Consider the following 26125-nt stretch of genomic DNA (forward strand, 5'->3'; position numbering starts at 1 on the left):
GATACTTAATTTGGCTATCAAACAACTCGTCAAATCAGCAAATATTCAAAAAACTACAATGAAATAATATTTAAGTAGCTTCTGCTGCTCCTACATCATATTATTCAGTACAGCTTATATCCAATAGTGGATATTTTTCATTTCATTCTAGGAGAAAGGATGCCCCAAACTGCCCATTGTTCTTGGGACTTTGGCTGTTAGATGTACATAATGGGTAAATTATAATATAGAGACATGCAGATGGAAAAATGTGCAAATACATATATACATGCATATGTATGTATTTAAAAGGTTTATATGGCAATCGTGGGCAGTTAAAATCAGTTAAACCCCTATAATAGTGTAAACTGCTCTCTTAACACATACCCAAATTAAAAGCCATCATATTCTAATCAGGCACCATAGCACTACACATGTGCTAAACTCAACTCCCTTCTGGGTTGACCTTTGGATGAAGCACAAGTTCTTACAGCTTTCTGGATGGCTAAGAGGCTTCTACATTCACTAGGTAAAAAGGAAAAGATGCTCACCCAACATAGAGCTTAAAATGAAATGAAGAAGCCTATCATTCTGTGTACCATCCTTTATTCAGTATTTTTATTTTTCCTTCCCTTGATTATTTTTTCTCTAAAATAAATAGCACTTTCTACTTTCATTTTCCTGTTTTTTATTGTAAACTTTTGGGTGAAGACTGTTTTTCTTGTGGTATATGTAAGTACTCCTCACATATCCAAAAAAGAAATCACCACTAGAGGTCCTCACAAATTGAATAACTTTTTATCCATCAAGTTTCTTTGTACATATAGTTTGGATATATTTGAATTATATTCCAATCTTTTATTTGCATATTTCCCGTATGGAACTTCATTGGTATATAAATACCTTCAATGTTCTTTTAGAGAATTTCCAAATATTATGTCACAAAAGGAAGATAATCAGTTCAACTTAAAAAAATCCCTTATATTATTAAAATTAATTTGAAGAGAAGTTGGGGTTTAGAAAACTGTACACATGTGAGTGCATGTACATGCATTGACAGAAGAGGAACAAAATAGATACATCTTACATTTTACTGATCTAGATTCTTGCCGATCTTCAAGTATGCATGGTATCAAAAGTAGCATAATAGATAATTTAAAAATTATCCATTTAATTATAGTCAGAGATTACCTGGGCTTAGGGGTATGAAGGTAAACTGCAGGAATCTCTCTTCATGCTTCAATATAGGCTTCACTATTGTTCCCAATTACAGAACTTAAAGTTCAGTTTGAGCAACACTTTTGGGGGGTGCTAAGTCTGTGCTTAGGAGGAGGCCAGGAATAGCTCATTACAGGTTCCAGGCATAGGATTTCCTTTTAGGGTTTCCCTGCCCAACATCATCCCTAGCTCAGCAATGCTATTCTCGGACAGGAGCCTGGAACTCATTCTAAAACCTAGCCAAAGTGAAGAAAAGTTGATGTGCTTATTATGTGGCAACGTTGAAATTGCTGTCAAAAAAGTGGATTAAGAAACTGAACTTCTTAAACTGGCAATATGTTCTTGGCTCTCTTCAGAGTGGATGTGACAGATACCTGGGAGTAGAACATGAATGCAAAAATGCTTAAAGCATATTTCTTGCTTTGGACTTCCTTTTGTTTTGGCAGCTTTATAGAGTGTCAGTTTTACAACTTTGTAAAATGCTCTCAGACTTTCTTTGTCTTCGTCTCCTGCCTCTGTCTTCATTGACGAAATGTGGCTGTTATTAGGTTTCAAAACGATTTAGAAACTATGGAGAAAGCCTTGCTTTTGTAATGCATGTGTTTCAAGTATGCACATTCCCCTCTAATTTGCAAATAGTCTCTTTTAAAAAAAAATACTGGTTTTTGAGAACAAGCTACTGCTTTATAATTGCAGTAATGTACTTGACTTCAAGCTACATGATACTATTGAAGGTGTTAATGGCTCCGCATAGGAATAAATATATATAAATCAATATCATGAGGTGAGAATGTAGACAAGATTGCTACTTTGCTATTTGTGATTATCTTTTCCTGTACCTCAAACGTCTCATCTATCATTTCCAGCAGTTGTCGCAAAAATCCCAATCTCTACGGAAACTTCATATTAAGAAAAATATGAGGGAGCAGGAGAAAGGGGAAGGAAGTGATGGCAAAGAGAACATGAAAACTCGATCCGATGAATCAGGAGAAGAGAAAAATGGAGATGATGACAACCAGAAATTGGCTCAGAAGAAAAAGGGTGAGAAAAAGCTGTCATTGGGCTCTTAGCAGATGTGTTAGTATGGCAACTGTAGACTTTCTATCAGCATTGCTGTTGGCAGGGCTCTGCATTGATAAAGAGGACTGTAGTTCCAGTGCATTAGGAATTAATGACTATATACTTCATTGACTGTGTGGACATTAACATTAGGGAATTTTTTTATTTAATAACGAGAGGAGGAATCTTCCTCCCCAGGTGTTTGTTTTTTGTGCAAAATACAAGTTTTTAAAATCAGAAATAAAGCTGTGGTTGTTAAGATAACATTAATGAACTTTAACATTACAACAACAATGTTCTGAGGTATATTGTGCTGAAATAATAATAGGCTTATGGTCATCTAATAAAAAAATTCAGAGCTGAAAAAGGGTTTGAATCTGACTGTAGAACAGAAAATAAAACATACCAAATTACAGTGATCTATAAATCTAGCATTCAACAAAAAATGTTTTATGTAAGCATCAGAAGTAATCCTCATACTGAATCAATCCAATTTCAAGTACAGCTTCTTCAGATTCAGATTCTTCCAGATGTTACCTAGAAATCATAAAAAATGTCTATTTCTTTGAAGTGGAATTTTCAAAGCATTAACAGATTAAATCAGCAGAGAAAAATGTTAACATGCAAAAATGAAATCTAAAAGCAAAGCTTCCTTCCTTCTGTGTTTGTAAGAACAGTAACAGCACAAAAAAGTTTCAGGAAAAATATTTGCACGCATATGAAAAAGAAATGGAGCAAAGTTTGAATCTGGGTAATAAAGGTGTTAGGTTTCCAACATCCTGGTTGCTTTCTAATTGGAATCACATGATTATGTAGCTTAGCTATGCTGCACTTTCTGGTTGCCATCCTTAAGCAAGGCTGTCTTGTCACCATTTATACTTCTTGCCAGCATCTCCATTGACTTCGGTTGCAGGAAGTTGGCAAATGGTAACCGCAAGATGCTGCAACATTTGCAATAGACTTAAGTGCCCAGAGTACAATCATACAACCACAAGGATGCTGCAATGGCTGGAACTTTTGAGGACCAGTTGTAAGCACCATTCATTCAATGCTATTATTGTAAGTCCAATCAGTCACTGAATAAGTGGTTATTGATCGAGGACCACCTCTAGTACTGAGAAATAGTTTTCTATTATCTTGAAACAATAACATTTAAAATCTTATCACAGTATGTTCAAAGTACAGCCTATTAGAAATATATAACTTGGTTACTTTCCCCCCTTGCTGATCCATTATCTTATTGCGTAGCCAATATCTGTTTACTACAGCAAGCATTTATTATTTTTTCTCATAGTAAGAAAAGGTATAGGACAGTGATGGCGAATCTTTTCGGCACCGAGTGCGGAAAAGGGAGTGCGCACAGGCAGCACCAAATGCCGAAAAGGGAGTGCACACCAGTGACGTGCGGTGAGATTTACGGCTAGTGAGGCTGGTGACGTCATCAGCGTGAGCCGCGGTCCCCTTCATGTTGACTCAGGAAGGAGGGGAATGGGACCACGTCAGCCTCCCTCCTGCACACGTCCCATTCCTCGCCTTCCTAAGTCAACATGAAGGGGACCACGGAGCGCACTCCGCGGTCCTCTTCATGTTGACTTAGGAAGGCGGGGAATGGGACGTGCTCAGGAGGGAGGCTGACGTGGTCCCATTCCCCTCCTTCCTGACTCCTGAGTCAACATGAAGGGGACCACGGAGCGCGCTCCGCGGTCCTCTTCATGTTGACTTAGGAAGGCGGGGAATGGGACGTGCTCAGGAGGGAGGCTGACGTGGTCCCATTCCCCTCCTTCCTGACTCCTGAGTCAACATGAAGGGGACCACGGAGCGCTCCCATTCCCGACCACGTGTGCAGAAGGCTCCTCAGCGCCTTTTCCCTTTTTAAAAAAATTTTCATGATGAGAGCGGTGCGGCTCTGCCTCCCCTGCCTCCCCTGCCTCCCCTGACCGCACGTCCCTGGTGCACACGGGCATGCCTGCCTAGGCCGCGACCCAGAAGAGGAGCTTCCCAGGGGGCACGTGCGTGCTGGAAAATGAACTTCTGCCAGCAAGTCTTCAGATTACTGCCGCACATGCGCATGCACCGATCAGCTGGCTGGCATGCATGCTCAGGCCAGAAAACAGAAGACCAGCTCTTCCGGTTTCCAACACTGCTGCACACACAAAGGGTAGCTGATTGTTCTGTGCGCATGCGTGCCAGAAATCTGGAAGAGGAATGTGCAACGCCGTGCGTGCCAGGCGACATGGCTCCGTGTGCCACTTCAGGCACACTTGCCATAGGTTCGCCATCACAGGTATAGGACAAAAATAAATCTCTGCCCTCAGAAAAGGCATGCTTTTTGAATCAAGGTAGGAACAATATTCTGGTCCAGTCTTTCATTTCAATACATTCTTCAATAGGCCCTATCTGCAGGACTCACAAAGTAGAACATGAATAACAGATCACATTGTTTCTAGACCAGCATCCTGATGTCCTTATCATAATTGTTGTTTTTTTTAATCTCCAGTTATTCATTGCTGTTCCAGGAGTCTGAAATCTTTTGACAGTTTGTGTCACACATTTTTTTCAGAATTTCGTTGATTTGCATCCTTTAAAGATTAGTCCTAGGCAATAATTTTTGTATTACAGGCAGTAGACACAAGTGGGTACCCCTGCAAATAGATATGAAGTCTGAAGTGCCAAGGGATAAAACTGCTTCTCGTAACAACAGACAGAATGAGCAGCACCGTCATCTTTCCAACAACCGAAGTGAATCAAAAGGTATGAGTGAATATCTTTGAAAGTAGTTAAATGGATACACACAGACGTTGTGTATTGTTTAGGTTATCATATCTTTTCATCTTCTCTATACACAAATGAGCAAAATATTTGTAGCTTGAAATGGGCACTGTGACTGTTCTGACAAAATAAGTTTCCTCTTCAGTAGTAGTGACTTGGAAAAGTCATTACAGGTAGTCCTCGATTACTAACTGCTTTTTAAAATGACTGTTCAAAGTTACAACGGTTGGAAAAACCAGGTCTCATATTTACAGCCATCACAGCATTCCACAGGCGCCCAATCACCATTTGCAATCTTCACAAGCAGAATTAATAGAGAATGTGGTTGCAGTGACATCATGTCTCATCTATTACTGTAATGATTCTCTTAACAATGACAGAAGTGCAAGTGTTGTTGTAAGGCCAACACAGTCACACAATTTCTCATTTAATGACTTGATTCACTTAACAACGGAAGTGGAAATGACATTGCAAGGTCATCACTCTCATAGGATTTTTGGCTTAGTGACAGAATTGCCAGTCCCAATTGTAGTTAGTGAGAGATGACTGACTATGGCCAGTAAAGTGGCAGGTACAATTTTTTTGTTTTACTCCCATTGGCTGAAATTAGTTGAAGGGAAATAGTTTTGAGGTAAAGTTGTTTAAGCACACGTTAGAGTCCATTCTGATCTAAAAGCCTATAAGACTGCTTGATAAGTGAGCTTACTGCTGGCTTTAAAGTACTGTGGGGAGAAGTTGTAATAGCAGTGTTGCTGTCCTTGTGTTTTAAGATTTCAGATTGTAAATCAAAATGCATTGCTTTCTTTGTTGAGCCTCACAGACATATTGCCTAATGCAAGCATATATTTTGCTTATTCATTAAACACAAGCTTAAGCTAATAGCTAGCTACTTGAATTGTTATGCTTGTGTTTTGCTAGTAGTGAGGACTTTATAGGGAAAATTAATTGTTGATCTGTTGGTTGGTTGTTCATCTCAGTTCTGTGGGTATTTTTATGAAGACTAAGCTACCAAGGTTTTGCTTAATTGCTGGTTCCATGTTTTGCTCTGGGCATTATGCATACAATATGTTTTAACTCTAGGTTAATTTTTAAAATCATCCCTTTGATCATGGATTCCTTCTTCCATGTTTTTGTAAACCTGTTTCTATTGCAGACCAATTGAAATGTTTTGGCATTTCATTGCTCTTTTGGAATATAAAACATCAAGACATTTTGTTTTCCATTTTATGTACTCCTGTTCTCATAGATTATTCTAAACACTCACATGGTTTATAGTATAACCTAAATAACTAGCCAGTTGGGATATTCCTTTTTATATGGCAAAGCCTCCTTCAAACATTGATGCTATGTCTAGCTAAGCCTTCTTCATCTGTTATATAATAAGAATAGAAGTAGATTATTCCTTTAACCTCCCTGATTGGTTAAAGATGCCTGAACATATCAGTTCACAGTCGTTTTAGTGTTTCAATCTCAGTCATGTTTTCTCTTTCTATTTATTTTGTTGCAGGATGGCATTTAGATAACAAGCATGAACGGAATTGGCCTGACCATGATGAAACGTCTAGTGTTAAAAGCGATGGGGCAACTGTTCGTGGTGCTTTCAGGGCCAGAGGACGTGGCCGGGGACGAGGGAGAGGGAGAGGAAGAGGAGGTACTCGCTGTACGTATAATATACTCATAACCACTCTTCCATGTACAGAATATTGGTGATGCTGCAGATAAAGAACTGGCAAGAAACATTTTGTTTCCAATATGAACGTCAGTAATTGAGAAGAGCTGATTTGTTTGTCCTAAACTTTGACTGAGTATAGTTCGAATCAGTACACCTAGATGAAAGAATTAAAAGTCTTTTCTAAAACTAATGGCTTTTTATTGAATAATAATAATAATAATAATAATAATAATAATAATAATAATAATAATAATAATAATAATAATAATAATAATAATAATAATAATAATAATAATAATAATAATAATAATAACAACAATAATAACAATAACAATAACAATAATAATAAATATTTATTTCTTAGCCGCACCCTCTCCCGAAGGACTCAGGGCGGCGTACAACAAAACATAGGAAATAAATATATCGACATACATATAACAAAACATATACCAAGACATATACACGACATATACAAGGAGGAGGTGAAGTGATAGATAAAAACAAGTAAAAACACAATGTTTAAAAACCCCTAAATAAATTGAATGCAATTAAAATACCCCAAATAAAAAAACCCGTCAGGAGCGATATAGTTGGATCAAAGTTGAGCCAGGCCAGCAACTTGAAAAAGGTGGGTCTTGAGCTTTACACGAAAGGAGCGGAGGTCAGAGGTATTCCTAATATCCGGAGGGAGGTCATTCCACAGGGCTGGGCCCGCCACAGAGAAGGCTCTACTCCTAGGTGCCGCCCCTCGACACTGTCTGGTGGACGGCACCTGGAGGAGGCCCTCTCTGTGCGAGCGGATTGGTCGCAGGGATGTATGGGGCAGAATACGATCCCGCAAGTAACTAGGTCCTGAGCCATGGAGCGCTTTAAAGATTGTTATCAAAACCTTGAAACGCACCCGATAGACCACAGGAAGCCAGTGCAGCTCGCGCAGGAACGGTGTCACATGGGAGTACCTAGTACCCCCATTATTACCCGCGCGGCTGCGTTCTGGACCAACTGTAGCCTCCGGGTGCATTTCAAGGGAAGCCCCATGTAGAGAGCGTTACAGTAGTCCAAGCGAGACGTCACCAGCGCATGAGTGACTGTGCGTAAGGCGTCCCGGTCCAATAGGGGGCGCAATTGGCGCACCAGGCGAACCTGGTGGAACGCCCCCCTTGCCACGGCTGTCACATGGTCATCCATGGACAGCCGGGCATCCAGGAGGACGCCCAAATTGCGCGCCCGCTCCACGGGGGCAAGTTGAATGCCCCCGATGGCCAATGATGGAATTAATTGGCTGAACCGGGGAGCCGGTACCCACAGCCACTCCGTCTTGGAGGGGTTGAGTTTGAGTCGGTTGTCATCCATCCAGATCCGTACGGCTTCCACACACCGGGACATCACTTCAATGGCCTCGTTGGGGTGGTTCGGGGTGGAAAAGTACAGCTGAGTATCATCAGCGTACAGATGGTATCCCACCCCGAAACCACGGATGATCTCACCCAGCGGCTTCATATATGTGTTGAACAGGAGTGGCGAGAGGACCGACCCCTGTGGCACCCCACAAGGGGGCGTAGGGTCGACCTCTCCTCCCCTGCCAACACACGCTGCGTCCGGTCAGAAAGGTAGGAGCCGAACCACCGCAAAACGGTGCCCCGGACCCCCAACCCCTCCAGCCGGCGCAGCAGGATACCATGGTCGATGGTATCAAAAGCCGCCGAGAGGTCTAATAGGACCAGGATAGAGGAACAACCTCTATCTCTGGCCCTCCAGAGATCATCCACCAACGCGACCAAGGCCGTCTCCGTGCTGTGACCGGGGCGGAAGCCGGACTGGCGCGGGTCTAGATAATCATTTTCCTCCAGATGCTGTGGAAACTGGTAGGCCACCACACTCTCTACAACCTTCGCCAAAAAGGGAAGGTTGGAGACAGGACGATAATTGGCCAGCTCCAAAGGATCCAGGGAAGGCTTCTTGAGCAAGGGTCTCACCACCGCCTCTTTCAAGGCGGCCGGGAGAGACCCCTCGCTCAGCGAAGCGTTCACTAGGTCCAGGAGCCAGTCTCGTGTAACCTCCCAGGATGCCAGTACAAGCCAGGAGGGGCACGGGTCCAATAAACATGTGGTGGGTCGCAGTCGTCCACGCATTCTGTCCAAATCCTCGATGGCAACCAAGTCAAACTCCTCCCAGGTCGATTCCTCAAGACTCGCCACGGACATCTCCATTGGACCACTAACAGGGGCCCAATCCTTCCGGATTTGAGCGATTTTATCCTGCAGATATTTCCCAAATTCCTCTGCTCTGCCCTGTAGAGGGGCCTCCCGCGGCCTCTGAAACAAGAGGGAGCGGGACACCCGAAACAGGGCGGCAGGGCGGTTCTCTGCGGATGCAATGAGAGTGGCACAATATTGGCGTTTGGCCACTCTCAATGCCACAAGGTACGTCCTTAAATGGGCTCGTGCCTGTGTTCGATCAAGTTCGGAACGAGAGGATCTCCAACGACTCTCTAGACGTCTCTTGCGGCATTTCATCACCCTCAGCTCCTCGGTAAACCAAGGGGCCAGGGTGGATCGTTGCCGCCGGAGAGGCCGCAAAGGCGCCACCCGGTTCAAGGCCCCGGTAGTCGCATTATTCCATGCGACCACCAGGTCCTCTACCCGGGGGTGGCCCAAGCTCCGTCTGGAACCTATCTGGTTCCATCAGGCGCCTGGGGCGGAACCATCTAGTGCTTTCCGGTTCCGCCTCCCCGCAGCGGGAGGTAGCACCAGGGAAGTCAAGACGAAGGAGTGAGTGATCTGACCATGACAGGGGAGTGATGGTTAAGTCCCTTTTTTAACCAAAGAATAACAGAACTAGAAACAATACACAAATATTAACACACAGTAAAAACACAATTACATAAAGTGTAATTAAAAATTAAATAATTAATTTCCTGTTGTGATTGAGTATTAGAATAGAGCTGGGGAGACCCATGTTCAGTTTTACTGTCATATCTAGAAGCTCACTAGGTGACTTTGGGCTAGTCATTAACATCAGTGTCTATTAATTACAAAAGGAAAGCTTAAGATGATTGATTCTGACATACCTTTTTGAAAAATCAAGACAAGTGAGCAGTATACTCCCCTGAATTGTTAGGAAAAAAATAGCATCTTATAGCATCTTAAAAGAGTCTTTAAAATGCTTCAAGAATATGTCAGTTTTATTGCAAATGACTAATAATTAAAAGTAAAGCGTGCTCCAAGGGTGTCATAAGAAAAGATATACTGTAAAAGGACTTTGGAATCTAGTTTTGTAATGAGATCCTTCTGTAGATAGTAAACCTTTGATCCTTAGGCAGCAAGCTTTTGATCCATGTGGTCAGTAGAGTTGTGAGCTAGATAAGTTAGCTTTGTTTGGCTGTGATGTGACACTGGTTAACAGCTTATCTGCCATGGTTTTTATCACTCGACCTCCTTAGGAACCTTTCAAGAGTTTCCACAGATTAAGTGCATTGCCATTTGACCAAGACATGGGGGACTATTGGAAGATACAGCTGATTCAGAAATAGTCATAGCTCGCACTTTGAACATAAATGTGCAAAATTGGTTATTATTACATTATTGAATTTGAGAGTGCAGGCATTCCCAAACAGTACATCTGATTTTTTCAGAGGTTATGGGGAATCTCAATTCCTGTGTCTTAACTTTCTACTGACTAGTAGAACATTTTTGTTGTCAATTCAGCCTCCTTATTCATACCTCACCATTATTGAATTCTTGTAACATTATGAATATGTGCCATATTCTTCTGAGTTATGTGATGGGTTATCAGCAGAATGTCATATTGGTGACATCTTATTTCAAATGTCATATCAAGAGATGAATGTGGGAGAAAATATAGAACCATGTAGATCAATACAGGTCAGTGGCCACAGTATCAAACAGTAGTCCACTGCCTGTATATTATATTTCATCTTGTTTATGTTTGGCCAGTGTAATATAGATTTCGTTTGAGAAGAAAAGGTTTTTAAAAAGATTATTTTTCTCTTATTCCTTCTACAGCTCACTTTGATTATCATTATGGATATCGGAAATTTGATGCTTCTGATGGCTCACGTACACAGAAATACACTTCTAATATTACTTACTATTTTGATAATATCAGTAGCACTGAGCTCTACAGTGTTGACCAAGAACTGCTCAAAGACTACATCAAACGACAGATGTATGTATTAGTTTTGGTTCTAGGAGTAGTTTTTCAATCTTTCAAAAGCCTTGTTAGATATTTGGCAAATCACTTTATTTCTTTGGCAGAAAACTGATTTTATCCATTAAGAAATTGCTAAATAGTCTTTTATTTAGATATATTGTGCTGCCCTTTCCAAAATGAGTAAAATGGCAATTATTGCAGCAGGATCATAGCCTATAATGATAAGCCCTTTCTATAAAATTGTTGCAACTGAAAACATTCAAAATAATGCCTTAAAGTGGTGATAGCAGCAGAAGACCGGGTTATGCCCAAAAGCCACTTGAGAATATAGAAGGAAAAATAAGCAATGTGTAATATAAGATATCTCCTTAGAAATGTATCGTGATGTATGTGCCAAGCTAATGATAATTATGTCACTTGCAGGAAAAAGGGTGGAATAAGAGAATTTACTTCTTTTTATATTTGTTTTCTTTACTTTCAGTAGGAGCAAATTTACTAATAACAAAGAGAAATGAGGGGCAAGTTTAAGAAATTGGTACTCTCTGGCACAGAGTACGGCAGTGGAACAATTCTGATACAATTAATGAGATTATTTTAGGGTAGACATATTTTCTATTATCAAAGAGTATTTCCTTAACCCATATAATATATTTAAACATACATCTGTCTTCGATTGGGACCACTTTTGAAAATGATGGATATGATAGCGTAGTAGTTATTCTTATGCTTGATAAAAACTTTTCTGAAATGTACTTTAGCATATCACACAAATAACTATTTCAGTTTCCATTACTTGCTATTTTCAGAGAATACTACTTCAGTGTCGACAACTTGGAAAGAGACTTTTTCTTGAGGCGGAAAATGGACACTGAAGGTTTCCTTCCCATCACTCTCATTGCCAGTTTCCATCGGGTACAGGCCCTAACCACAGATGTTGGCCTTATCATTAAGGTAAGGGATAATCTGCCCACCTTGCTATATATTAGAGAGTATTGTCATTTCACTTTTGGTTATATCATACTATCTCATCTCTTCCATTGTGATAAAATGGGCACCCAAAGTGAGGAGGATTTTAATAACACAGACTTTCTAAAAAAAAATGCCTGGGTTAAAAGACTGCACAGTCCCAAACTCTGGGCAAGGGGGTAAAAGATTCAGGGTAGCCACATCCTAAAATCTCAGGATATATGTAGTAAGAAAGTTACAACTTTAGTTTAGCAAGATTCTGTCAGTTAGGTGTAAGTAAAGGAGTGGATTGGATCTCACTGTGTCGTCTCTGGATTTGGGCTTAACATCCATTGATGTACTGAATGCTTGTCACTTTATGAGTTTGAGCTCATTAAAGCTCTTAAAGCTGCCATGTTATTATTCTTGAGAGAGATAATCAGAAGTTTTAGATCTCCCGTTCCCATACTGGATTGAGTGAGAAAATGGAAATATCAACAAGTCATATCTGTGTCTTCTCATTACCCAATATGCTCTAGAGTAGGAAAGGAAGTATGCCAATGCTAAATTTGGCTTTATTCCTATGTCTGCCATTGGAGTGAGTGGGAGGAGAACATTTAAGAAGGACAGGAAAAGGTAGAAATGTTTAGAGAAAGAAAAGCAACAATTTCCTCAATTTCAGCTACGTTAGTATGGCACTATAAAATATAATTTTCTTTAATAATTTTTTTATTTTTTATTTTCAAAACAAACAACACATAAAATGTTCCTTCTTTACATACTGTAGAAAGTGTATCAGTTGGTTACAAGAAGGCTTTCGTGCATCTCTTCCACAGTCATCAAACATATTCATATTAACTCAAGTATTTTAACTCAGATATTTATACATGTTACCATCATCATACCTTCATTTTCATTTGACTATAATTGTTTAAATATCCTTCATCATAAAATATACCAAGATTTAATACATAACCATATACTGGCATTTCATTTACTATTTCCTCCAATAATACTGAATCCTTATGTCCTATTCTAGCTAAACATCCATAATATTTAATAACAAAATTTTCTAATCCTCCTTTCCAAATAACTGTTTACAATTTACATCCAGTTTCCTTATGTTGTACCCATACATATATATACGTTGTTATCATTATCCCTCCTTTATTTAACTATATCCTGTATCAACATTTCCCCCCTAATAATCAACTTAACTGTATCTAACTTAGTTCTTTTTTTATTAACCTTTATATATAATCCAAAAGGATTTCTAATCTTCCTTTCATGGGTACCATTCAATATTCATATCCAGTTATTACTCATCATAACACTACACATTGTATACATTATTATCATTATCAATTATTTATTTAACTATATCTATTGTCACTAAATTTCACTAAGTTTAACTAGTTTTAAATTATACTCTTCCATCTATCAACCTGTATCTTTCCAGTAGCAAAACAGTCTCATATCTTCTGCCATTTGTGGTGTCAGTTCTCTAGTCATCTCCTTAATCAACTTTGTATGGACTCCTCTTAGCAACTCCTTGCTTATAAAATCTCTCATGTAATTTCGATGCCCTTCTTCTGTTTCCTTAATCAGCTTATCTTTGATTGTCGGTAGTGTTATCAATGATGTTGCTAATAAAATTTCTCTCTTTAAATCCATAAATTCTTTTGTTTTTTCTTCTTCTGTATCTTGCCATCTGGGATAAGTTTCCCCTCCATTTAATTCCTCTTTCAGTATTCCACTCTTTCCATTTTCAGAGACAAACCAATCACCATATCAAACAAACCAATATCAGCAAATTTAATTTCTTTATATTCATTTTCCTCTTTGATTTTTAGGATTTTAACCACCACTTTTTCCACTTGATAAACATCTCCAACTTCTTCATCATATTTTACTGTTAGATGCTGTAAGTCTTCCAACTTTTCTCTAGCCTCTCATATATGTTTGATAATTTCTGTATTTCTGAGAATATCTTTTGCAGACTTAAAGTTTCTTTCTGCTGTTGAAATTGTGCCATTATCTCCAGCTAACAAACACTGCTGCTCTAGCTTGGAAGGTTTTAACAAGATTAAGCATAGATTCACAATAAAGTATATCTCTGGTTAAAGATATACTTCAAAGGGACATCTGTATGCTTTTCTTCTTATCACTCTCTATAAACAAGCAGTGAGATCTTGGAGTGCCAAGCCAGGATAATCAGTGAGAAAAGTAAGAGTGTTTCGTTTCTAATACACAAAACTCCAGCCTCCGAGTAGCAGTGTTATTGTTGCAATTTTCTTTGTTTCTTTTTGTATCTTTTTTGTATTTCAAGTTTAAAAAGTCCGATTCTTGAATGAGTTAGAAGAACACCCACAGTAATGAAAGAGAATTTTATTCCATAGGTTACAAAGAATAATAAAAGAAAAAAAAATAGAAGAGATCTTAATCCATTCGTTTTAAAAGGCTTGCATAAATTCCATCCATGAAGATAGCATTTAAAAAGTAAGATAACACACTGTCCAAAACCATTCCAAACTTAATTCTGCCGCTTATTTCTTCTGTTCTCCAATTTAAATCAATTTTAAGTTTTTTATAGGCAGTATCTTTTAAAACGGTAAAAATTCCTCACCAACTGGAAACACTTTCTCTTTCCATATCCTTCTTTTGGAGCCGCCCCGACTTCATCAGCTTAATGGCTGGATTTTTTGTAGCTGGCTTGAAGAACTTCTCTTGGATCGATCAGGGATTTTGCGATGTCCCTGAGATCAGCAAGACATATTCTTCTTGTTCACCGTCTCTGTGGGACGGTTGTGGGACGGTTTAGGTCCAATTGGATCACCCATTGTAACGCTCTCTACATGGGGCTCCCCTTGAAATGCACTCGGAGACTGCAGTTGGTCCAGAATGCGGCCGCGCGGGTGATTATGGGTAGTACTAAGTACTCCCATGTGACACCTCTCCTGCGCGAGCTGCACTGGCTTCCTGTGGTCTATCGAGTGCGTTTCAAGGTTTTGATTACGATCTTTAAAGCGCTCCATGGCTCAGGACCTAGTTACCTGCGGGATCGTATTCTGCCCCATACATCCCTACGACCCATCCGCTCGCACAGAGAGGGACTTCTCCAGGTGCCGTCTACCAGACAGTGCCATGGGGCGGCGCCTAGGAGCAGAGCCTTCTCTGTGGCGGGCCCAGCCCTGTGGAATGACCTCCCCCCGGATATTAGGAGTACTACTGACCTCCGCTCCTTCCGTGTCAAGCTCAAGACCCACCTTTTCCAAATAGCTGGCCTGGCTCGACCATAACTTAGTAACGCTCCTGATGGGTTTTTTAATTTGGTAATTTTATTAGGGGATTTTAAATTGTATTTTTAACTGTCTTTCACTTAAGTCCATCCTCCTCCATGCACATATGTATATGTCTCTGTTCTTTTTTATATATGTTTGTCTTATGTGTATTTTTTATCTGTTTGATTGTACGCCGCCCCGAGTCCTTCGGGAGAGGGTTGCGGCTAATCAAATAAAATTATTATTATTATTATTATTATTATTATTATTATTATTATTATTATTATTATTATTATTATTATTAAAAGTATCGGCTGCGGTCTCAGAGCATCAAGACAGCACGTCTGTATCGTCGCGACGTTGGCACCTCCTCCTCTCAAAACATATTTTTTCATATAAAAATAATATTTTACTTCCTGACTCCTAAATGCAGCATATCTGATAATTTTAAAATTATTTAGGGTTCAATGTTCTTTTAGATGTTTTTTAAAAAACTTCCATTTCACTATCAGATAAAAGATATCTGTGGGATATTTGCAGTACCCCTCCTTGCCTTGTTTCAGGGTGGATTTGATTTAAATCACTAGTAAAAAGGCTTGATTTAAATCAATTCAATTTAAACCATAATTTTTAAAGAAGAACTGTCATCTCTGTCCCGCAGCTGCTGTTCCTCTGACACTCTGTTGATTCACCGACAGTCCCATTCACTTTAATGGGACGGTTGGTGATGCAGCAGTGACACAACAAGGTGAGGGACATGGCAGGCAGCAGGTGAGTGGACTAACAGGTGCTGCCATGATGGATCTGAAATGACAGGTGCTCTTTAATATTATATTTATAAGCTTCTTAGAAGATTTCACTTTCATTTTTACTGCTTGCCCTTCCTCCTCACACTTAGAGATGGTGGTACACATGCATTTCTCTTCAAACAATCATAGAGTTTGTAGTGTACATAGATTTGCAAAACAATGGGATAAAGGAATATTCCTGAATTTTGTGTACTTTGTTTTATGATTTATCTCATGGTTACTGTGAAATTATGTGAATGCATCAATGCAGTGCATGTTATCTCAGCTTGCAGAGCTTGGATTCATTGAATGAGTTTACCAAAAATGTAAATGTGGCAGAATATACAGCCTCAATCTACATAACTAAGCTCCATTTCACGCTGAATAAACTAAATCATTAATGTAGCTTAAATATAAAATTAACTTTGCATAGATTTTTACTTCAAAAGCATTTTATTAAAATAAATTTGATTAAAAAAATCTGATTTAAATTAAAAAATAGCTGATTTTTTTTTAAAAAAATTATTTATTTTTATCCACCCTGCCTTGTTTTTTGATACATTAATGCTGAAAAAGAGGGCTTGTTTTCCAGGCATTAAAAGACAGCAAGGTGGTGGAGATTGTGGACCAGAAAATCAGGAGAAAAGAAGAACCAGAGAAATGGCCTTTGCCTGGCCCTCCCCTGGCAGACTATACACAAACGGACTTCTCTCAGCTAATCAACTGCCCAGAATTTGTGCCCAGGCAGAACTTCCAAAAAGAGACAGGTCAGTACAGATGGAAAATATGAAAATCAAACATGTTCCACAAAATATGTTGATTTTTGTTGTTGCTACATAATTTGAGATCAAGCCAAACATTTATTTTACAAAACAGCAGTATTACAAAATGTCAACATTTCAGTATTTTATCCAGAGTCTCTGGGTTATTAAAGATAATAATTTACCTTATATAGGCATCAGTTAACGTTTAGGGTTGCTTAAGCTGAACCTCTAATAAAATCCCTCTAATATGGGATTTGATCCTGTATGAGAAGGCAAACCTGGCATATATTTCTGAGACCCTGCAGGGCAAGGAGGAGGAGGAAATAACTTTTCTTGGAAATACGCCCAGTGGGATTTAGCACCAGCCACAACTTCATGTGTATGTGTGTGCATGCTATTGTCTATCGGGGGACTCTGAAGATTGCCAGAGGCACTACCTCTCAGAGAACCAAATGTGATAGCTTACTTATAAGGTTGGGCCTGAAAATCAGTTGGGAGTTCAGCTATTGTACCATTATCCCTGCTGCAAAGCAGCTTCCTTGCCTATTCTGTTGAGGCTGTCTTTGGCCTGGCAGTGGAATTTCCAAGATTTATGATTCTGGGGAAACTTCTGTCTATTATCTTTGGGGAGCAGACTCAAAGACTGTATGAAACTTCATGGCCAGCATGACAACCATGAACCTGACTCAGTTTGTTGCAGGTCTGCTCTGAGGGAGAAGGTGCAGCTGATAGACCTGGCTTTTGTTTTTGGGCACTGGCTGTGTGATTTGGATTTAGTATTATATCCCTTGTCATGGACAGCCACTGCTTTGTGATTCTGGAGTTAGTCTTAACTCTGAAAGAAGTGGTGGGATGCCCTACCTCAAGCTGGGGGCAGCTGTGGCCAATATACTATTTTTGCTTATTCTTGGGCCGGGATTGTCACTTATCCTTGGTACCCTCCCAATTGGATTGTTACACACAGTTGTACAGAGGGTACAGAGAAGCTTCATATGGAAGCTTCCATTGGTCCAGAATGCAGCAGCATGGATATCTGATGGTATATGTCATTATGCCCATGTAACGCTGCTGCTGTGCAAGCTGATAGACTTTCAATTGCAATTCAAGTTGGTGATTGTCTTTAAAACCCTACATTACATAGTAGTAGGTTACTTGAGTACTATGTTACTTCTCCCAAGGCTGACTGCCTGCTCCACATGCTCCCACAGGGAATGCATGTAAGTTTCTTCTGTTTAACTCTTATGGGAACTAGGACCTTTTCTGTGGTTGCCTCTGGTGTCTAGAATAATTTCCCCTCCCCGACATATGACAGGACCCAAATCTTGCCTGAATGTATCTAATCTTGAACTAAATAAATTTTAATTACCTCATAGCAGATGTGTCTGAACATTCAATGAAACCTCTTAAAATAAAATTTTGCGCATTGAGTAGCAGTAGACTGAGAGTACAACTAGCTTGCCTTGATCATGCCAGTTATTGTTCCATTTGGCTTCAGTTATCTGTTGCCAACATCTAAGCATGTAATCTGGATGAAGAATATCTCAAGGGCATATTTGTTTGTCTTTGAAAGCTCCCCATTTTGAAATCCTGACATTGGGATGTACAAACTTGCTCTTATGCTCATGTTATGAGTATGTTGCTAACACATTTTGTAGCGATCAAACAGGTTTCTGTCTGTTTCATAATATATCTTCCAGTTGTATTTTTCTGATGATAATGCCAAAGCATTCAGGGTTGGACAGGTCAGGATTATGCTAGAAAAGTGGATAAGAAAAAAAGTTAAGTAGCCAAGAGCAGGGTAGGAATGGAGTGAAAATTTAAATAAATATTTGAGTATTAATTCACATTATTGTAAGGAATTTGACATCCTAGTTGGTAAAAAGTAAAGTTGGGTTGGTTTTATAAAAATGAAAGGCCAAGTAAAACTTAGAAAAATTACATGACATAGCCTACATGTTTTATGCATAATGCAAATTAGAATTAAAATATATAAATGACATCTTGTTCATTTGTCTTAAAACTAAAAGTTGGCTCTCTGGTAGGAGTGCTACTTCTTTATTTCCTTTTCATTCAAGGCTAATTTATATTATTGAGTTATTTTTGTTGATGTTTTGCAAAACAAGTAACATACAGGAGAAACTCAGAAAATTATAATATCATGCAAAAGTTCATTTATTTCAGTAATGCAACTTAAAAGGTGAAACTAACATATGAGATAGACTCATTACATGCAAAGCAAGGTAGTTCAAGCCGTGATTTGTCATAATTGTGATGATTATGGCTTACAGCTCATGAAAACCCCAAATACACAATCTCAGAAAATTAGAATATTGTGAAAAGGTGCAATATGCTAGGCTCAAAGTGCACTCTAATCAGCTAATTAAGCCATAACACCTGCAAAGGGTTCTTGAGCCTTTAAATGGTCTCTCAGTCTGGTTCAGTAGGAATCACAATCATGGGAAAGACTGCTGACCTGACAGTTGTGCAGAAAACCATCATTGACACCTTCCATAAGGAGGGAAAGCCTCAAAAAATAATTTTGCAATTGAAGTTGGATGTTCCCAAAGTGCTGTATCAAAGCACATTAATACAAAGTTATGTGGAAGGGAAAAGTGTGGAAGAAAAAGATGCACAAGCAGCAGGGATGACCACAGCCTGGAGAGAATTGTCAGGAAAAGGCCATTCAAAAGTGTTGGGGACTTTCACAAGGAGCGGACTGAGGCTGGAGTGAGTGCATCCAGAGCCACCACACACAGACAGATGCTGGACATGGGCTTCAAATGTCGTATTCCTCTTGTCAAGCTGCTCCTGAACTACAACAAACGTCAGAAGCGTCTTACCTGGACTAAAGAAAAACAACCTGGTCTGTTGCTCAGTGGTCCAAAGTCATCTTTTCTGATGAGAGCAACTTTTGCATCTCATTTGGAAACCAAGGACCCAGAGTATGGAGGAAGAATGGAGAGGCACACACTGCAAGATGCTTGAAGTCCAGTGTGAAGTTTCCACAGTCTGTGTTGATTTGGGGAGCCATGTCATCTGCTGGTGTTGGTCCACTGTGCTTCATTAAGTCCAGGGTCAATGCAGCTGTCTACCAGGAGATTTTGGAGCACTTCATGCTTCCTTCCGCAGAAGAGCTTTATGGGGGATGCTGACTTCTTTTTCCAGCAGGACTTGGCACCTGCCCACACTGCCAAAAGCACCAAAACCTGGTTCAATGACCGTGGGATTACTGTGCTTGATTGGCTAGCATTGCCAAGAGAAAGATGAGAGACATGAGTCCGAACAATGCAGAAGAGCTGAAGGCCGCTATTGAAGCATCCTGGTCTTCCATAACACCTCAGCAATGCCACAGGCTGATAGCTCCATGCCACGCCGCATTGAGGCAGTAATTGCTGCAAAAGGGGCCCAAACCAAGTACGGAGTACATATGCATGCTTATACTTTTCAGAGGTCCGATATTGTTCTATGTACAATCCTTGTTTGATTGATTGCATGTAATATTCTAATTTTCTGAGATTGTGGATTTGGGGTTTTCATGAGCTGTAAGCCATAATCATCACAATTATGAGAAATCACAGCTTGAACTACCGTATTTATCGGCGTATAACACGCACAGGCGTATAACACGCACCTTCATTTTAAGAGGGAAATTTCAGGAAAAAAATTTAAATTTCAAATAAAGAACTTTGAAGTATGTACATTATATCGGCGGTGTATATGGTGTATACCAGTGGTGGGCAACCTTTTTTTTCAACTGAGCCAAATCTCGCCAAAACCACGATTGAAATTTATTTTGAGAGCCACATTTTTAAAACTGAAAATACATAGGATGGTACACTGTTTTTAGTTTCAATAAACTCTGGCATTTGAAGCACGCAAGTCTTAAAGCTGTCAAGTTACAAGATCCTTGCATCCCTAACCCTTTAGGAAAAAAACCCCAAGGGGTCTTCAAACCTGACAGCTTGAAGACTTGTGGACTTCAACTCCCAGAATTCCTCCTCCAGTCCTGTTGGCTCAGGAACTCTGGCATTTGAAGCATGGAAGTCTTAAAGCTGTCAAGTTGCAAGACCCTTGCACCCCTAACCCTTTAGAAAAAAGAAAAAACCCAGGGTCTTCAAACCTGACAGCTTGAAGACTTGTGGACTTCAACTCCCAGAATTCCTCCTCCAGTCATGTTGCGGCGACGTCATCTGCGTGGATCCATCTTCAGCTTTTTTCACAGGGGGCAGGGCTGCTGCTGAAGATGTCGACGAGCCCCTGCCGCCACCAGAACAACAGCTGCCTCCTCCTCCTCCTCCAACAGCACCACTACATTTGGAGTGAAGCCGCCAAAGCTCCCGCTGGCGCCCCCCTCCACTCGGAGCACCGCGTTACCCCTGCTGCCTTCTCCGCCGCCGCCATGCTTTTGAGAAGCCATGAAGCCTTTTTTCCCTGCTCCTGCCCCCCCCGCCGCCTTCCTACTGGCTCCCGCGGCCTCATGGCTCCTCAAAAGCACAGCAGAGGAGGAGGGGGCAGGGTAACGCGGGGCCCAACTCAGGTGCTCCAAACGGAGGGGGAGGCGCCGTTGCCATAGGCGGGGGCGCCGGCGGGAGCTTTGGCGGCTTCACCTCTGCCGCAGCGTCGGGTGCTGTTAGAGGAGGAGGAGGCGGCAGCAGATATTCCGGTAGCGGCAGGGGCTTTACTTTAGCTGCAGCGCCGGGCGCAAGCAGCTAGGATTGGCCACCCACAAAGGACCTCCTCCCCGGGCTTGCTTTCCTGGCGTCAGTCGCCCCGCGCTCACCAAAACAAGTCCGGGGAGGTCTGCATTAAAATGTGTAAAGAGTTATATCGGCGTATAACACGCATACATCATTTGCCCCCTATTTTTCGGGGGGGAAAGTGCGTGTTATACGCCGATAAATACGGTACCTTGCTTTGCATGTAATGAGTCTTATCTCATATATTAGTTTCACCTTTTAAGTTGCATTACTGAAATAAATGAACTGTTGCACGATATTCTAAATTTTCGAGTTTCATCTCTACTTTATTTAAATACATGTTCCAGAATCTGCTCCTGGTTCTCCCCGCTCTGCCAGTCCCATGCCAAGCAAGACAGAGGAAATTACTAATTTGAAGACAATGCCTAAAGGTCTTTCTGCCAGCCTGCCTGACTTGGACTCAGAGGCATGGATTGAAGTGAAGAAGAGGCCTCGACCATCTCCCATCAGACCCAAGGTAACCAATGAATTGCATTGGAGGCCAGACTTTCTACATGATTTCATGACAGATATAGTAGATAGATACAGAAGACAGACCCAAAAGTCGGTCATGACTGTCGGGGTAAAACCCTCAGGAATATCTTTACCTTTTTTTACCTTACAGAAGACAGAAGATTTTCAAGAGATTAATATAACACTCTAACCTTAATTGCATTAAATGTGCTAGATAGGGTTATGCTCCGCCCTTGGAGATCGGTGTTGAATTCAAAATGGAATAGGTCTGTGTTTGAAATTTGAACCATTTGTGCAACCTCAATGGTGGACATTTTTTTTTAACTTCAAACAGAGAAACTCTGGCAAAGCCACAAGAATAAAAGGGGGATGACAAAGAGTCTCCAGTGTTGTTGATGTGTTTTACAAGGCTATGGGTTTGTTGGCTTGTTTTAATGCAACTTTGGATTGCCAAAAATACATACAGATAATCCATGGTTAATGATGGTAACTGGGACCAAAATTTCTATCACAAAGTGATGCTGTAGTAAAATATGATGTCATAGGAGCCCATCATTTAGGAATGGAAATCCTGACAGTCCCTGGTTCTGTCATTAACTGAATTCATTAGCAAGAGCCTACCTGAGTCCAAGCCATTCCTGATCTCTCACACCCCTGAGCCTTAGTAACATAAAGGACTGCCTCCTCTGCCCTTTTGGCTGCCTGCTGCCCCTAATGCCTAGCCCTGCCTGCCTTCATACCCTCCAGTCAGGATCTTCTTTCATACCACCTTCTTCTATGGCACTACCCTTGGGGCTTCCCTCACACCCTGCCTTGGGATTCTGTTTGTTCATCAGTGAGACTCTCTGTTCGTGCTTCACCCAGGACCTTCTTTCATGCAAAAAAAGGCACTGGATAGGGCACAAAATAAACCCCAGTTGCAATGGCACAAATACCGTTGATGGGAGCAACATGGCAGTAGGTAGGTGAGTGGACAAAGGCATTCATAAACCTGAAATGGGTCTGAATTTTGTTCATGAGACCACAAGGGCACTGCAGTGACCAAAACTTTGAAGACCAGTCATAAGTCCCTTCGTTCACTACTGTCATCACTTTGAATAGTTGTTGAATAAATGGACATTAAGCAAGACCACCTGTATAGTTCTGCCCCTCTCTTATTCTTCCTGTGTGGGCTGGTATGTTGTGTAATACAGGATTACCGTATTTTTCAGAGTATGACGCACCTTTTTTCCTCAAAAAAGAGGCTGGAAATCTGAGTGCGTCTTATACACCAAATACAACATTTTTTCTCCCGAAGCCCCGCCCCTTCACCAAAATGGCCGTGCATACCGTTATAGAGGCTTTCAGAGAGCTCCTAGGGGTTGGGGAGGACAGAAATGAGCGAAAAATGGGCTGTTTTTTGCCCCCCCCCCCCAAGCACTCTATAAGCCTCCATAAGGCTATGCATGCAATTTCTTTGACAAAAAATAGGCCCGTTTTCACGAAAAACGGGCCGTTTTTTGTTCCCCCCCAGGACACTCTGCAAGTCCCCCCAAGGCTATTCATGCCTTTTTGGGGGGAAAAATGGGCCCTTTTTTGTGAAAAACAGGCCATTTTTGGGAGGTTTGCAGAGTGCAAAAACTTTCCTTTTTCCCTTGTGGAAAGCTCTTTAACTGATTGATGAGAATTACATTGATCAAGTGCTGTGCCAGCAGAAACACCTACCTATCTACTGTATTTCTCTCTATCTCTATTTCTCTCTCTCTATCACTCTACCTACCTACCTACCCACACACATTCTCTCCCTACCTACCTACTGTATTTCTCTGTCTGTCTCTATTTCTCTCTCTCTATTCCTCTAGCTACCAACCTACCTACTCTTCTCTCTCTCCCTACCTATCTACTGTATTTCTCTCTCTCTTTCTATTTCTCTCTCTCTCTCTGTCTCTCTCTCTCTCTCTCTTCCTTTACCTACCTACCTACCTACCTACCTACCTACCTACCTACCTACCTACCTACCTACCTACCTACTCTCTCTCTCTCCCTATCAATCTACTGTATTTCTCTCTCTCTCTCTCTCTATTTCTCTCTCTATCCCTCTACCTATCTACACACACTCTCTCTCCCTACCTACCTACTGTATTTCTCTCTCACTATTTCTCTTTCTTTCTATCCCTTTATCTATCTACCTACCTAACTACTCACTCTCTCTCCCTATCTACTGTATTATTTGGCTGCCAAAAAAGCCAACACAGTTCTAGGCTGCATAAACAGAGGGATAGAATCAAGATCACGTGAAGTGTTAATACCACTTTATAATGCCTTGGTAAGGCCACACTTGGAATACTGCATTCAGTTTTGGTCGCCATGATGTAAAAAAGATGTGGAGACTCTAGAAAGAGTGCAGAGAAGAGCAACAAAGATGATTGGGGACTGGAGACTAAACCATATGAAGAACGGTTGCAGGAACTGGGTATGTCTAGTTTAATGAAAAGAAGGACTAGGGGAGACATGATAGCAGTGTTCCAATATCTCAGAGGTTGCCACAAAGAAGAGGGAGTCAAACTATTCTCCAAAGCACCTGAGGGCAGGACAAGAAGCAATGGATGGAAACTAATCAAGGAGAGAAGCAACTTCCTGACAGTTAGAACAATTAATCAGTGGAACAGCTTGCCTCCAGAAGTTGTGAATGCCCCAACACTGGAAGTCTTTAAGAAGATGTTGGATAGCCATCTGTCTGGAACGGTATAGGGTTTCCTGCCTAGGCAGGGGGTTGGACCGCCAAGGTCCCTTCCAACTCTGCTATTGTATTGTATTCTCTCTCCCTCTCTCTCTTTCTCTCTCTACCCCCCTAGCTACCAACCTACCTACTCTCTCTCTCTCTCCCTACCTATCTACTGTATTTCTCTCTCTATCGCTTTCTATTTCTCTCTCTCTCTATCCCTCTACCTACCTACCTACCTACCTACCTATCTACCTACCTACCTACACACACACACACACTCTTTCTCCCTACCTACATACTATATATATATATATATATATATATATATATATATATATATATATATATATATATATATATATATATATATATATATATATATATATATATATATATATATATATATATATATATATATATATATATATATATATATATATATATATATATATATATATATCATTTCTCTCTCTTTCTATCCCTTTATCTACCTACATACCTAACTACTCTCTCTCTCTCCCTACCTACCTACTGTATTTCTCTCTCTTTATCTTCCTCTCTATCGCTCTATCTACCTACTTACTTTTTTAAAAAAATTGCCTCTTCAAAACCTTGGTGTGTCTTTTACTCCGGTGCGTCTTATACTCTGAAAAATACAGTAAATGAAATGGGCTTTGTTTTCAAGTCACATATTGCAGGTGAAGCTTTTGAGTTATTTATCTTGAGGGCGAAACAGAGAGTTCATTGTAATTTTCCTGTGAGCATTGTAGTAAAGCTTACTTCACCAGCTTCTATCTTAACAACATTATCTCACTTTTTACCAGAAAACAGAAGAGTCTAGAACACCACTGAAGCAGAAGGATCAGGATGAACCAGAGGAGTTGGACTTTCTTTTTGATGAGGAAATGGAACAGATGGATGGTCGTAAAAACACCTTCACTGATTGGTCAGATGAGGATTCAGACTATGAGATTGATGACAGGGACGTGAACAAAATTTTGATTGTAACACAGACACCCCCCTATCTACGCCGTCATCCAGGGGGAGACAGAACAGGCAACCACACTTCCAGGGCAAAGATGAGCTCAGAATTGGCCAAAGTGATCAATGATGGACTATATTACTATGAACAGGACCTATGGACAGAACAGTTTGAACCAGAATATTCTCAGATAAAGGTGAGAATTGGGTTTTATTATCCTATTCAACATGAAATGAATATAATGTAGATGGGACTAAGCAAAGGCCCCGAGTGCATTATTAAAACCTGAACCAATATACTAGTACAGAACTATTTTGCCCACCCACCTATATGAATATGTGTATCAAGAAAACTTAAAGAGGGTAGATTCAGAAAGCAAATGTCTACCCTGAGTCTATAGGCATTTCTTTGGTGGGGGTCCTTTAATCATCAGTTAACGTTCTCGCATACATCCTAATACTTTGGAATACCTTACCTTTTATCTTATCAGATATTATGGGAGATGAATTGATTACAAATGGATTTATGAATGACAGATTATCTGTAGTTATGCTTCTGTTTTGGGTTCAGTTTCCTTTTGA

The 26125-nt window shown here is 40.5% G+C and overlaps 1 protein-coding gene across 5 annotated transcripts in view; it reads left to right on the forward strand.

The window, feature by feature from the left end:
- LARP1 (La ribonucleoprotein 1, translational regulator) overlaps positions 1-26125 on the forward strand; it is a 108310-nt gene that overhangs the window by 65948 nt on the left and 16237 nt on the right. For 3 of the 5 annotated variants that reach the window (XM_081935016.1, XM_081935020.1, XM_081935019.1), the window contains exons 4-11: positions 2064-2238; positions 4876-5007; positions 6533-6685; positions 10723-10885; positions 11677-11821; positions 16477-16651; positions 21693-21862; positions 25387-25740. In XM_081935016.1, coding sequence (XP_081791142.1) covers positions 2064-2238; positions 4876-5007; positions 6533-6685; positions 10723-10885; positions 11677-11821; positions 16477-16651; positions 21693-21862; positions 25387-25740 — 1467 coding nt within the window. The remainder of the gene's footprint in view (positions 1-2063; positions 2239-4875; positions 5008-6532; positions 6686-10722; positions 10886-11676; positions 11822-16476; positions 16652-21692; positions 21863-25386; positions 25741-26125) is intronic. The other 2 variants (XM_081935017.1, XM_081935018.1) reach the window with 2 other exon arrangements.

This window comes from Natrix helvetica, assembly GCF_964273705.1.
Source record: "Natrix helvetica genome assembly, chromosome: 1".
Taxonomy (NCBI): domain Eukaryota; kingdom Metazoa; phylum Chordata; class Lepidosauria; order Squamata; family Natricidae; genus Natrix; species Natrix helvetica.